Raw genomic sequence first — 14,482 nt, forward strand, 5'->3', positions numbered from 1 at the left:
CCCCCCCCCGTCTCTACTCACATGCTTTTGCTGTCTCAAAATAAATAAACAAACATTAATAAATAAACTTAAAAAATGAAGTGACTTTGTTTCTTGACTGCATGCCACTCCTTACTATAATGGAGCAGACATGCTCCATTACATGCACAAAGACAAAAAAAAAAAAAAAAAAAATCTCCAGTACCTTTCTTTCTTGAAGCCTGCAATCTCTGAATCCCTCCGCCCAAGCTCTATTTGTACTTTTTCCAGAGCACCTTGCATCTTACTGTGAGAAGCCAGCACATTTTCCAACATAATCGTAACTTTGCAGTTGTCTTCTTTAGCCTCTGCCAGTTGTCTCTGAAAGTTTCCCACCTAACAGAAAATGAAACAATACAAAGATATTTGATCCTTTCTCCTTATTCCACTGCTGCTGAGTCCCATTACTTCTAGGCAAGAATATGGAAACCAAGCATGGCAAAATGCTAAGAGGAATAATTGAAGCATATTTTATTTTATTGTTAAGATCTTAAGTTATTGTGACTTTGAGAAAAGAAAACTAGCCCCCGCCCCCCACCGCCAGCCACCCTATGGAGAACTCTGCAGCACTTCCCAACTTTTGTCATGTCATAACATCTGTATGAACTGCAGACAATGGGATCAACAACTTCCTGGTTCTAGATGTGGTCCCAGGCTGGTCTGCTCTGGCCCTGATCAGTTATCTTGGGACAGAAGAGAACACACCTGAAGCCCATCAGAATCAGGAACATGTTAGTAACACATAGTAGGAAGGTTACTGTTACCAAGGTCAGATGATTTTCATTAGAAAACATTAGGACTTTCAAGACTGGAAGTTAAAAAAACACTGGGGGGTGCCTGAGTAGCTCAGTTGGTTAAGCGTCTGACTTTGGCTCAGGTCATGATCTCATAGTTTCTGAGTGTGAGCCCCGCACTGGGCTCCCTGCTGTCAAGGCAGAGCACATTTCAGATACTTTCTCTCCCTTTCACTCTGGCTCTCCCCAGCCTGTGCTCTTTTCTTTTCTTTTCCTTTTTTCTTTTCTTTTCTTTTCTTTTCTTTTCTTTTCTTTTCTTTTCTTTTCTTTTCTTTTCTCTTCTTTTCTTTCTTTTCTTTCTTTCATAAGTAAAATAAAATAAAATAAAATAAAAACCAAAACCAACAGCAGTTAGCAGCGCCTGGGTGGCTCAGTCAGTTGAATGTCTGACTCTTGATTTCGGCTCAGGTAATGAACCCACTGTTGTGGGATCAAGCCTTGCATCAGGCTCTACTGACTGTGGAGCCTGCTTAAGATTCTCCTGCTCTCTTCCTCTGCCCCTCTCTCCTGCTTGTGCGCACATGCTCTCTCTCTCTAAAACAAGAACAGGAGCACCTGGGTGGTTCAGTTTGTTAAGCGTCCAACTGTGGTTCACGTCATGGTCTCACAGTTCATGCGTCAGAGCCCCAAGTGGGGCTGTCTGCTGTCAGGGTGGAGCCTGCTTTGGATCCTGTCTCCCTTTCTCTCTGCCCCTCCCCTGCTCTCGTGTGCTCTCTCAAAAATAAACGTTTAAAAAAATAATAAAAAACAAAAACAAAAACAATTGGGAATTAAATCATGTATTTTTAAGGAAAATATTTTACAGCTCTTCTAAAGTTATCTTAAAAAAAAAAAAAAAAAGCTCCTCTGATCAATCCTCGTTCTTACCAAAGGTAACAAGAAATGAAGGAATACGACTTGCGCAAGATTTCTTAAGCACCTCATTTCAATAACAAACTTTCAAAAAGGATTGATGCCTTGCCTTCTTGCTCTCTCTGTCCTCCAAAGCCTCAAGGTCCCCTTTCAACTTCTGACTCTCTTTTAGGGCTGCATCACGACACTTCACTGCTCGGGAGAGCTCCTCTTCATTCTTTTCAAGAATGGATTTCACCTTAGTAGATAACAAGGAATGATAAATAATTTGTCCAAAGCACTATAAATCAGCAATTAGAATAAGAAAAAGCAATTTGGACACCAAACTTAAAATGTTTAATTAAATATGCTCATCCACTATAATAAAAAAACCAACTTTATTAGCTACTTTTCCCTTTAAAGAAAACTACAAAGCAAAAAAAAAAAAACATCTGTGTGAATAAACATGAGCAAACCTAATATATGTCAATCTCCATGAAAATACAGGGTAAGTGATAAAGGAGATAAGACTATGAAGGTTAGATGTAAAATGGTGGGGGTGGTGGACTGATTATCCTGGAATTTAAAAATACAGTAAAACCTTGGTTTGAGAGCATAATTCATTCCGGAAACATGTTTGTAATCCAAAGCACTTGTGTATCAAAGCAAATTTAAAAAAAAAAAATTTTTTTTAACGTTTATTTTTGAGACAGAGAGAGACAGAGCATGAACGGGGGAGGGGCAGAGAGAGAGGGAGACACAGAATCAGAAGCAGGCTCCAGGCTCTGAGCCATCAGCCCAGGGCCCGATGTGGGGCTCGAACTCACGGACCGCGAGATCGTGACCTGAGCTGAAGTCGGCCGCTTAACCGACTGAGCCACCCAGGCGCCCCTCAAAGCAAATTTCAAGAACCATCAGCTCAGTTGTGATCATGTGATGTCTGGCATCACACACTACTCATATTGCAAGACATCGCTCTTTTATCAAGTTAAAATTTTTAGAAATGTTTGCTTGTCTTGCAGAGCACTCGCAGAACAATCCAAGGTTTTACTGTATAACAACTGAAAGAATATAACAAAAGCCAAGATGAATAAGTAGTGTCAAGAAAATACTGTTATAGAAGAATGCATCCTAATTAGAAGTATGAGAATTTTATATCCTTGAAATACTTTTTTTCTTTTTTCTACACATTCAAATGATCACAGTATTTTAAATATTATTTTTAAAATATTTTGAAATAATTAGATTCACAGGATGTTGCAAAAGTAGTGAAAAGAATCCCATGTATTCTTCACCCTGCTCCTAATGGTGTGGTGACATCTTACACTACTGTAGTTCAACATCAAAATTAGGAAACTGACTTTGGTACATTACTGTTCACTAGATTAACTGGCCCACAGAACTTACACAGTTTTCACCACTTTTTTAAAAACCTGCATTCATCTCTGAGCGCGCACATAGCTGTATGTAATCTGATCTCGTGCACATTATTCACGAACCATCACAATCACAATCAGAACCATTCCATCACCACAAAAGAATTCACATGTGCTACTTCTTTGTGTATATACACACTCTCCCAAACTCATCCCCGGTCCTGCGGCAACCAATAATTTGTTCTAAATCTCTATAGTTCTGTCATTTTAAAAATGTTAAACGTTTTAATATAATTAACTTTTGTATAGGTAATACATTCACACTATTCTTTTTTATCAGCATTACCGAGGTAAAAATGACCTGCAAGAAGCTGTGTATATTTAAAGTATAGTTCTGACGTGTATAAGCTCTTGAAGCCATAATCAAGATAAGCACCTCCATCATCTCAAAAGTTCCTTCATGGGGGCGCCTGAGTGGCTCAGTCCGTTGAGAATCTGACTTCAGCTCAGGTCCTGATCTCAAGTTTGGTGGGTTAGAGCCCGCAGTGGACTCTGTGCTGACAGCTCAGAGCCTGGAGCCTGCTTTAGATTCTGTGTCTCTCGCTCTGCTTCTCCCTCATACTCTCTCTCTCAAAAATAAATAAACATGAAAAAAAAAAAGTTCCCTCATGCCTTTTTGTAATCTCTCCTTTCTGTCTCTCCTTGTTCCCACACCTCCACACAACTAATCTGTTTTCTGTCACAATAGTTTTTTTTTCTAGAATTTTATACAAATGGAATCATATTGTATGTACTCTTTTTTTTGTATGGCTTCTTTCACTCAGCATAATTATTTTGAGATTAATTTTGATGTAGCAGTAGTTCAATCCTTTCTGTTGCTGAAGAGTGTTTTATTGTAGAACATACCACAGTTTACTTATCCATTCACCAACACTTGAGTTGCTTCCGGCTTTAAGATATAAGCTGCTGTGAAGAGCTGTGTACAAGTCTTTGGGTAGACATATGCTTTCATTTATCTTTGCTTAGAAGTGGAATGGCTGGGTTATACGAAGTGTTTTATTTTTAAAGAAACTACCAAAGCATTTTTCAGAGCGGTTATACCATCTGACATTCCCTTCAGCAGTGTTAGGAGAGTTCCAGTTGTTCTACATCCTAACACTTGCTATGAACAGTTTTTCAGTTTCATACATTCTAATAGATGTGTATCTCACTGCAGTTTTAATTTGCATTTCCCTAATGACTGATGTTTAACATCTTTTCAACTACTTATTTATCATCCACATATCTTTTTTTTTTTTGACTTTTCTTTTCTGTAACCTTATTTTTTTTAAATGTTTATTTATTTTTGAGAGAGCACACGCGTAAGCAGGGGAGGGGTGGCAAGAGAGACAGAGAATCCAAAGCAGGCTCCAGGCTCCCAGCTATCAGCTCAGAGCTCAACTTGGGGCTTGAACTCACAAATCATGAGGCCATGACCTGAGATGAAGTCAGACGCTTAACCAACTGAGCCCCTCACTTGCTTCATGGAGTTGTTTTCTTCTTAATGAGTTTTAAGAGTTTAATACATTCTGGAGACAATGCCTTTATCAGATATGTGATTTGCAAATATTTTCTCCCAGTCTATAGCTTGTGTCTTCATTCTCTTAACACTTTAAAGAGCATAAGGTGTCAGTGCATCCATTTTTTTCCCCCCTTTAGGGATCATGCTTTTGATGTCAAATCTAAGATATCTCTGAGTAATCCAAGATAACAAAGATTTCCTCCTACATTTTCTTCTACAAGTTTTACAGTTTAAGATTTTACATTTAGGACTCTGATGCATTTTAATTTTTATATATAGCGTGAGGTATGGATCAAAGGTTTTTTGGTTTTGCATATGGATATCCAACTGCTCCAGTGCCATTTGTTGAAAAGATCATCCTTTCGCTACCTTCACTTTTGTTGAAAATGAAATGTTCATTAAATGATTTTGAATTGGTAGCACATTCACATTATTCTTTATTTTTAATGTTTATTTTTATGTTTGAGAGACAGAGCGCAAGTGGGAGAGGGGCAGAGAGAGAGGGTGACACGAAATCCAAACCAGGCTCCAGGCTCTGAGCTGTCAGCACAGCTGACACACCCCAATGTGGTGCTCGAACTTACAAACCATGAGATCATGACATGAGCCCAAGCAGGCTGCCCAACTGACTAAGCCACCAGGTGTCCCACATTCACATTACTCTTAAGATACAAAAGGGTAAAGTGGAAAATTTCCCAGTCACCTGGTTTCCCTCCTCAAAAATAATGTTGCCAATTATTATTATTATTATTATTATTATATTATTATTATCCATGATAGAGATATTCTATGCATTATAAGTGAAAATATCTATATGTACTCACATATGGATATATTTTTTATTCTCCTACCCCTTCTACAAATAATAAAATATTATGTATACTCTTCTGAGCCTTGGTTGTTTTAACCTAATAATACATACATACATATGTATGTATATACTATATACATATGTTCGAGCAGTATTCCAAACCATGAATACACCATGATATACTTAGCTAGTGTCTTATTGATGAAATTTTGCTTACTTCCAGTCTTTTGCTATTAACAAGCAATACTTCAATAAGTAATCTTGTAAACATGTCATATGTATAAGCTAGTATATCTGAAGGAGAAAGTCCTAGAAGTACAACTGTGGGGTGAAATGATAGGTATTAAACTGTCTTCCACAGGAAGTTGTACCATTTTATACTTCCAACAGCAACAACAAAGAATATTTTTTCCCCACATCTTCCTCAACATTACACTTCCTTAAAACTTTCTACCTGTAACATTTGAAATACTTTTTCTTTAAGGATCTAAGAATATTACAAAGGATGCCAATTCATAGGCTCTGAAAACCTACAGAATTTTGTTCTAGAAATGGACACAAGGAAGGATATATACTTTTACCAGGGTTTTTAAGATACATATGAAAATGTCACTAGCAAAAATGTTTAGAGAAAAGATCTAAATAGCTACCAACTCTTGAAGACAAGATACAGAACTTTCTATTTTTAAACATCAAGCAAAGATGTATGCTCTCAAAAGTTTTCTTTCAAAAATAATTTCCATGGGCACCTGGGTGGCTCAGTCAGTTGAGCCTCTGACTCTTCATTTTGGCCAAGGGTCATGGGTTCAAGCCCCACATTGGGTTCTGCCCTGAGCCTATTTAAGATTCTCCCTCTCTCTCCCTCTGCTCTTCTTCCCCGCTCACATGCTCTCTCATAAATAAAGAAAAGCCTGAGACATGATAGGCTCTCAATAAATGTTGGTTCATGCTTTTCTTATAAAGCAGTTGTTGTTTTCAATTTTATTATAATTTTCACCAATAACTTGGGTAAGGCATTCAGACTATACTGTAAGGTTCACATCTAAAAACAACCTAAAACTAAGATAATACTCAAAAAAAATTTTCTCCAATGTTCAAGTTCTTAGGGCATTGATTAATGTATTTCTATTTTAAAATCAGGCTTGAAACATTTTACCATGAATATTAAGATTAGGTGGAGGGGCGCCTAGGTGGCTCAGTGGGTTAAGCGGCCGACTTCGGGTCAGGTCATGATCTCGCAGTCCGTGAGTTCGAGCCCCAAGTCAGGCTCTGTGCTGACAGCTCAGAGCCTGGAGCCTGTTTCAGACTCTGTGTCTCCCTCTCTCTGACCCTCCCCCGTTCATGCTCTGTCTCTCTCTGTCTCAAAAATACATAAACGTTTAAAAAAAAAAAAAAGAGATTATTAAAAAAAAAAAAAGATTAGGTGGATGTTTTGAATTTGTAAAAACTCAAAATCATATTAAAAAAACTCAATGGCTACTGTTAATCAAAATCTTTCTATGTCTAAAAATTAACCATGTGATAACCAAAATAATGGTTTCAATCCACATTGTCAATTTTTCTTATCTGTGAAGAACCTAACTTTCTTGTTACTCATACCTCCATATATTATCTTTCTGAATTGTTACTACTTTTCTTCATTGTTGTATAAATCTGAAATTTCCTTATGATTTAGTTTGTGGTCTCCACTTACCGAATCCTGTTTAAGAAAATTTGGTGACTCATTTATTAATGGTCTTGAAGCAAGAATGTCTATTTTACCTTCCAGTCTTCCCTCCATGGTTTTAATAGCATTCAAAAGAGTCTTTAGAGAGATTCTAGAGTCTCCAATCTCCTGAGAAGCTCTCAAAGAAGTGAGGTTAGATGCAAAGGTCACGCGGCGTGCAGAGTTTGGAATAACACTGGGTAAACCAACTGATGAAGTTCTTTCCTTTATATTGTTTACATGGGGCCTATAGCTTTCAAAGAATTTCGAAGATGCAGGCCTCTCCGGAGATTTCCTTTTTCTTGGAGGCATCACCAATCAAAAACAGTAAAACAACTAAACCTAGAGTTATTTTTCAATGAGCGCTCCTTTTATGAAGAGGAACAACACAAAGTTCTAATGAAGCTGTGATAGAAAATATACTTGAAAATGTGTTCCTTTGCTTTCAGAACGAAGAAATCACACTGTAAAGTTGTCCTGGTGAAGAAACAAGCCTTCCTTAAATCAAATTCCCTGTAGGAGAGTGTATCTAATGAGGCCCTCTTTTCCAGTAGTCAGATGGTTAGAACCCTAACAGTATTCTATTTGAAGACACATTCTAGCTCCTTGGTTACCAAGGGTATAGAAACAGAAATATTATAGCTAATAGAAGTCAAACATATTTGAGTAAAAAAAAAAAATGTACACATGGTAAATTTGTAAATCACTGAAATGAATCACTTTCTTTTGGTTACACATTCTTGGATTATTTTCTTCACTAAATGTTTTGTATCTTGTTTGTCTAACTTTCTCTATTCATTTGTTAAAATGTTATGTGACTTACAAAAGGATTGTAGCCTCAGCAGTCACCCTGATGACAAGTAAGCATTTATACCACTAACCTCTTTCAAGTGAGCTGTCTCCTGCAGTCCTATCTTGTTGCCACTGAGTTCTAAGTTTGCCTATAATTAAAAAACCATTTCCTCTATGAAAGTGTTTCTCAATGCTTTCATTATAATGATGCTCCCTATGAACGGCTCACTCTATTTTTCTTCTGAAAGACTTAACTTCTAAATCTATAATAAAGTTTATGAGTATATTCCTAAGCCTCCAATTAGAACATAAGTTGAATATCCCAATCCTGCTTCAGGTATGTTTATTTCTCTACAGTTTGGCAAAACCTTGTACATTGCGGGTGTTTAAAAAATGTTTGTTGAATTGAGTCAAGTGAAAGAATATTCATCTTTCTGGGACTGTATGGTAAGGTGGAGAGAAAGGCATCAATTTCTTAAAACCTAATTAAAACAATATAACAGCAATTTGTTTTATAGCTATTAATCACACCTGCATATAGCTGCCCTCTAGAGCCTTGTTCAACTTGCGTAGATGGTCATTCTGTGAACTGGTTTCAGTAAAAGAATGTAGTTGTTCTTCTAACTGTTTAACTTTTATCTAGGATAAAACAGAAGAATAATAAAATAAAGAGTAATTATATATATATTTACATATTTTAAAAGGAAAATGATGTCATGAGTTTGGAAAAATCACAGAGAATCCTTAAAACTTGTAGAAGCAATCCTAAGTTTTCCTAATCATGTAAAGATTGCTATTTCAACTCTCAGAGCTTATTTCAATAGCTAAAAGTAGGCTATAGCCATTTATACGTACTGAGATAACTCATTTGGTTTCTATTGCTTATGAAAACTCCAGCGGCACCTGGGTAGCTCAGTTGGTTAAGCATTCAACTTCCCGTTCAGGTCATGATCTCCCAGCTTGTGAGTTTGAGCCCTGCCTCGGGCTCTGTGCTGACAGCTCAGAGCCTGGAGTCTGCTTCAGATTCTGTGTCTCCCTCTCTCTCTGCCCCTTTCCTGTTAACATTCAGTCTCTCTCTTTCTAGCTCAAAAATAAACATTCAAGAATTTTTTTAGAAACTCCAAATTAACATGACTTATGAATGTAACAGTGAGACTTTGGGGGTAATAATTTCAACTTAAAAAAAAATTGTGATACCTAACATTCAAAAACCATTTTGGCTATGGATAATGAGAATTGTCAACGTGCAAGTAGATGACACAGACTCTTGTGTTTTACTGACAGAATTATAAAATCTGAGTAAATGAAATTCTTATATGATGAATTATACTTTAACTGAGAAAGATAATTACGGCTTTCTCTTTAAAGAAAATGATCATTTGGGGGAATGAAATCATTAATATTTACTCACTAATCTCCAAATTGTGTTTTCCCACATTTTCTTCCCTTTATATCCAACCCTTTCATACAAATCAATAATGAATCCCTGAATCAGACAAAATGTCATCCAAAATTTTTTACTTAAATTGACTTTTTCCTTTCTCTGTGTCTTGTTTCCTACCTGTGGAGGGAAAACACTTCTTGGCTGGAGTTACTGCACACTTTCAGGAACTGTTAAATTTTGATTGTTAATATTAGTATTTTTATTTGAAGGACTGCATAAAAATACATTTTGTCTCAGGAAATCTCTCTTGTTCTATCAAGCAGAATCCTTCTTTTATCTCTGCCTGTTTCTATTGCTCTTTTCCACAGTGTACATTATAAAATATGTGCTATGGCTCCCTAAAACCATCAGTAAAAGTTAATCATGACTTTCACTTAAGGTTCAGAATTAAAATGACTGCCTCTAAAGGGAAGTATTCATGCAACAATTATTCTCATTTTAAACAAGCAAGCTGCTGTTAACCCATAGAATCTAATGGAAAATGGGCTGAATAACTCTGAAGACTTTGAGATTTGCTTTTCTTCAAGCAAACAGAATATCCTTATTCTACAATATTCCTCAGATAATTTGCCCTAACTCAGCCTCTGGGCACACAGTAAAATGCCCTGAAACTTTTTAGATGGGATGTTCTCATCTACAAGCACTTTAAATTTTGTATTGAGTGTCTTATTTGGCATGATTTCTAATTCAGGACATTCACATGGGAAAGAATACAGAAGCAAATAAATTGTGCTGCCGCTCAGAGATCTGGTTTTTCTGTGTCATTAAAAGTCAAGCAACTTCCATTATTAGCTTATCAGCCAGTCTCAGGAACTGCAGTAACTTAGGTCAAGGTCCTTTGTTCATCATTTTTAATCCTTTTTAACAATTTTACCATAAATGTATCCCTAAACAGTGTACAGTATTATTTTATAAGATTGATCTATGTTAGGGGCGCCTGGGTAGCTCAGTTGGTTAGGTAGCTGACTTTGGCTCAGGTCATGATCTCATGGTTTGTGGGTTCAGGCCCCACATCAGGTTCTGTGCTGACAGCTCAGAGCCTGGAGCCTGCTTTGGATTCTGTGTCTCCCTCTCTCTCCGCCCCTCCCCTACTTGTACTCTGCCTCTCTTTCTCTCTCTCAAAAATGAATAAACGTTAAAAAAAAAATTGATGTATGTTAGCACATGTAACTCTATACTCAAAGATTGCTTTTGGGGCACCTGGGTGTCACAGTTGGTTAAGCGTCCAACTTCAGCTCAGGTCATGATCTCACAGTTTGTGAGTTCGAGCCCTGCATCGGGCTCTATGTTGATAGCTCAGAGCCTGGAGCCTGCTTCGGATTCTGTGTCTCCCTCTGTCTCTGCCCTTCCCCCACTCACACTCTGTCTCTCTCTCTCTCTTTCAAAGTAAATAAACATAATAATTAAAAAAAAATTTTTTTTAAAGACTGCTTTCAAGACTGATAGAACTACTTTCAGGAGAAATTAAAAAAATTTTTTTTTCAACGTTTTTTATTTATTTTTGGGACAGAGAGAGACAGAGCATGAACGGGGGAGGGGCAGAGAGAGAGGGAGACACAGAATCGGAAACAGGCTCCAGGCTCCGAGCCATCAGTCCAGAGCCTGACGCGGGGCTCGAACCCACGGACCGCGAGATCGTGACCTGGCCGAAGTCGGACGCTCAACCGACTGCGCCACCCAGGCGCCCCAGGAGAAATTTAATAAACTCCAGTAAAATTCAAGATCTGTAAATCCTACAACCTAGTAATTCTTCTTCTGAGAATTATACTAGCTAGAGAATTTTTTACATGAATACAAGGGGACCTGTACAACAGTTCATCATTTTAGTGTTGTTTGTAAGAAACTGGAAGCTACCTAAATATCCATCAACAGAAGAAAGGATAAATCTATTTTGGTATATTTATAAAATGGAATAGAATATAGCACTGAAAATGTAATTCATACCATGTTTGAATAGGGAAAGCAGTTTCTGACACAGTCTACATTAACACCTGAAACCAAGTGTTTATACCAATCATGAAGTCAATTCTAAAATGTAATCTTTTATCAAATGATTCATAGGTAATATTTTTAATCAATTATTCAATTTAGAGAGAACACAGCAGACTATTTTGATTATACTTAGTATGCAGCTCTTCCTTTAAACTATTGCAAGGGTATTATGCTTTAAGAGCACTTTCCCTCGGGTTGATGAAGTCAGTCTGGAATGTGCCAACCCAAGGTATGACATAAAAACACCAGTGAGTCAATAGTTTCAAGTGTTTCAGCTTTCAAAGACTATCAAAAATTTTAAGCCCTTGTTGTAGAAATAGGAGTAGAAAGTAATATTTTCCTTAAGATTCTGAGGATAACTTCTAAGGATATAACTGAGGTCTAAAAGGTTACATAGATATCAGCTCATTAATTAATTTTAAAATGTATCCTATTCCCAGCCAAAATTTGGCTTTAAGTTGGCTATGAACATTTGTTTTTTTTCTTATATACTTAACAATACATTTAATTTCTCTTGGGAAAGATGAAAGAAGGTCAAAATCATTGGTCATAGTTTTTATGAGATCATTAGTTTCACAAAGGAGAAGGCTCTTCTGTGCCTGTAATAATCTATATACCTAGTCTGTAATGTTGACTAGCTTTCCTAGTGAAAAGTAGATGAGAGGTATGCTTTCCCCTCCTCAGTTTATAGGTGATAAGATGAACCTCAAACAAAAACAATCAGAAAACAATGAACAAAGTGCCAATAAGTACCTATCAGTAATTATTTTAAATGTAAATGGACCAAATGCTCTAATCAAATGACACATGATGCAACACAAGCACTTCTAAGAGGGAAGTGTACAACAATACAGGCCTACCTCAAGGAAAAAGAAAAATCTCATATTAACAACCTAACCTTACACCTAAAGGAGCTAGAAAATGAAAAACAAAGCCCAAAGCCAGCAGAAGGAAGGAAATAATGAACATTAAAGTAGAAATAAACAAAATAGAGACTGAAAGAATAGAAAAGATCAATGAAACCAAGAGCTGGTTCTTTGAAAAGACAGACAAAACTGATAAACCTTTAGCCAAACTCATCAAGAAAAAGAAGACTCAAATAAAATCAGAAATGAAGAAGAAATAACTACCATATCACAGAAATACAAATGATTATAAGACACCATTATGAAAAATTAAATGCCAGCAAATTGGACAACCTAGAAAAAAGTAGATCAATTCCTAGAAACATACAATCTCCCTCAACTGAATCAGAGATAGAAAATTTGAACAGACTGATTACTAGTAATAAAACTGAATCTGTAATTAAAAAAAAAAAAAAAAAAACTCCCAATACATAAAAGTCAAGGATCAGATGGCTTCACAGATGACTTGTAAACATTTAAAGTAACAGGTTCTGCTAATACTACTGTGGTTTCATTAACTACATTAAAAAAAAACTTTTCTAAATGTTTATTCACTTCTGAGAGAGAGAGAGACAGAGAGAGAGAGAGAAAGAGAGACAGTGTGTGAGCAGGGGAGGGGCAGGGATGGAGGGTGACACAGGATCTGAAGTAGGCTTCAGGCTCTGAGCTGTCAGCACAGAGCCTGATGCGGGGCTCAAACTCACAAACCGTGAGATCATGACCTGAGCTGAAGTCACACACTTAAATGGCTAAGCCACACAGGCGCCCCTACATTTAAAAAAATTTTTTAATTGAAGCATAGTTTACATACAATACTATATAATTTTAGATGTACAACACAGTGAATCAATAATTATATATATTACAAAGTGCTTACTATAAGTGTAGTTACTATATGTCACAATACAAAGTTATTATAACATTATTCCCTATGCTGTACTTTTCATCCCTGTCACTTATTTATTTCATAACCGGAAGTTTATATCTCTTAATCCCCCCTTCACCTATTTCACCCATTCCTCCACCCTTCTCCCCTCTGTCAACCACCAGTTTTCTGTATTTATGAATCTGTTTCCAGTTTTTTGTTCTTTTGTTTTGCCTTTAATTCCACATAGAAGTGAAATCCTGTGGTATTTGTTTTTCTCTGACGTATTTCACTTAGCTTAATACCCTCTAGGTCCATCCATGTCATTGCAAATGGCAAGATTTCATTCTTTTTTTACGGCTCTTCTTCCTTCCCAAATTATTCCCAAAATATAGAAGAGGAAGAAAAACTTCCAAATTTATTCCACAAGGCCAGCATTACCCTGATACCAACACCAAAGACTCTACTAAAAAGAAAACTCTAGGCCATTATCTCTGATGAACACAGGTGCCAAAATCATCAACAAAATACTAGCAAACTGAATCCAACAACACATTAAAAATATCATCAATACATTGAGTAAGGATAAAAACCATACGATAATCTCAATAGATGCAGAAAAAAGCATTAAGCAAAATACAACATCCATTCATGATAAAAATTCTACAAAGTAGGGTTGGAGGAAACATATGTCAACATAATAAAGGCCATATATGAAAAACCAACAGTGAACATCATACTCAATGGTGAAAAACTAAAAGCTTTCCAAGATCAGGAACAAGACAAGGACATCCAATCGTATCACCTTTATTCAACATAGTAATAGAAGTCATACCCCACAGCAATCAGACAAAAAAAAAAAAAAAAAAGGCAGTCAAATTGGTAAGGAAGAAGTAAACTGTCATTATTTGCATATGACACTAAACTGCCATTATTTGCATATTATATAATGCGATACATAGAAAACCCCCAAAACCCCCAAAACACAGAGAAAACTCTGTGCTGATGATGTGAAGCCTGCTTGGGATTCTGTCTCTCCTTCTCTTTGCACCACCTTCCCCCGGATTGTGAGTGCATGCTCTCTCTCTCTCAAAATAAACTTAAAAATTCTTTTTAAATGTCCATTTTACCCAATGTACAGATTAAATGCAATACCTATCAAAATACCGATAGTATTTTTCACAGAATTCTTAATAAATAATCCTAAAGTTCGTATGAAACCACAAAAGACCCCAAATAGCCAAAGCAATCTTGAGAAACAAGAACAAAGCTGGAGGTATCACAAGGCCAGATCTTATTTTATTTTATTTTATTTATTTTATTTTAATTTATTTTTTAATGTTTTTATTTACTTTTGAAGGAGAGAGAGACAGAGCATGAGCAGGGGA

General features: G+C 36.5%; 1 protein-coding gene across 10 annotated transcripts in view; it reads right to left on the reverse strand.

Annotated features, from left to right (window-relative positions):
- Window positions 1-14,482, reverse strand: part of CCDC150 (coiled-coil domain containing 150) — a 96,739-nt gene that overhangs the window by 18,265 nt on the left and 63,992 nt on the right. For 9 of the 10 annotated variants that reach the window (XM_049615933.1, XM_049615936.1, XM_049615934.1 and 6 more), the window contains 3 exons: window positions 8,420-8,527; window positions 1,774-1,902; window positions 185-354 (listed from right to left, as the gene is read on the reverse strand). In XM_049615933.1, the coding sequence (XP_049471890.1) occupies window positions 185-354; window positions 1,774-1,902; window positions 8,420-8,527 (407 nt within the window). Of the gene's footprint in view, window positions 1-184; window positions 355-1,773; window positions 1,903-7,084; window positions 7,649-8,419; window positions 8,528-14,482 lie in introns of those variants that run through there. The other variant, XM_049615940.1, reaches the window with a different exon arrangement.

Source organism: Panthera uncia (genome assembly GCF_023721935.1).
Source record: "Panthera uncia isolate 11264 chromosome C1 unlocalized genomic scaffold, Puncia_PCG_1.0 HiC_scaffold_3, whole genome shotgun sequence".
Taxonomy (NCBI): Eukaryota; Metazoa; Chordata; class Mammalia; order Carnivora; family Felidae; genus Panthera; species Panthera uncia.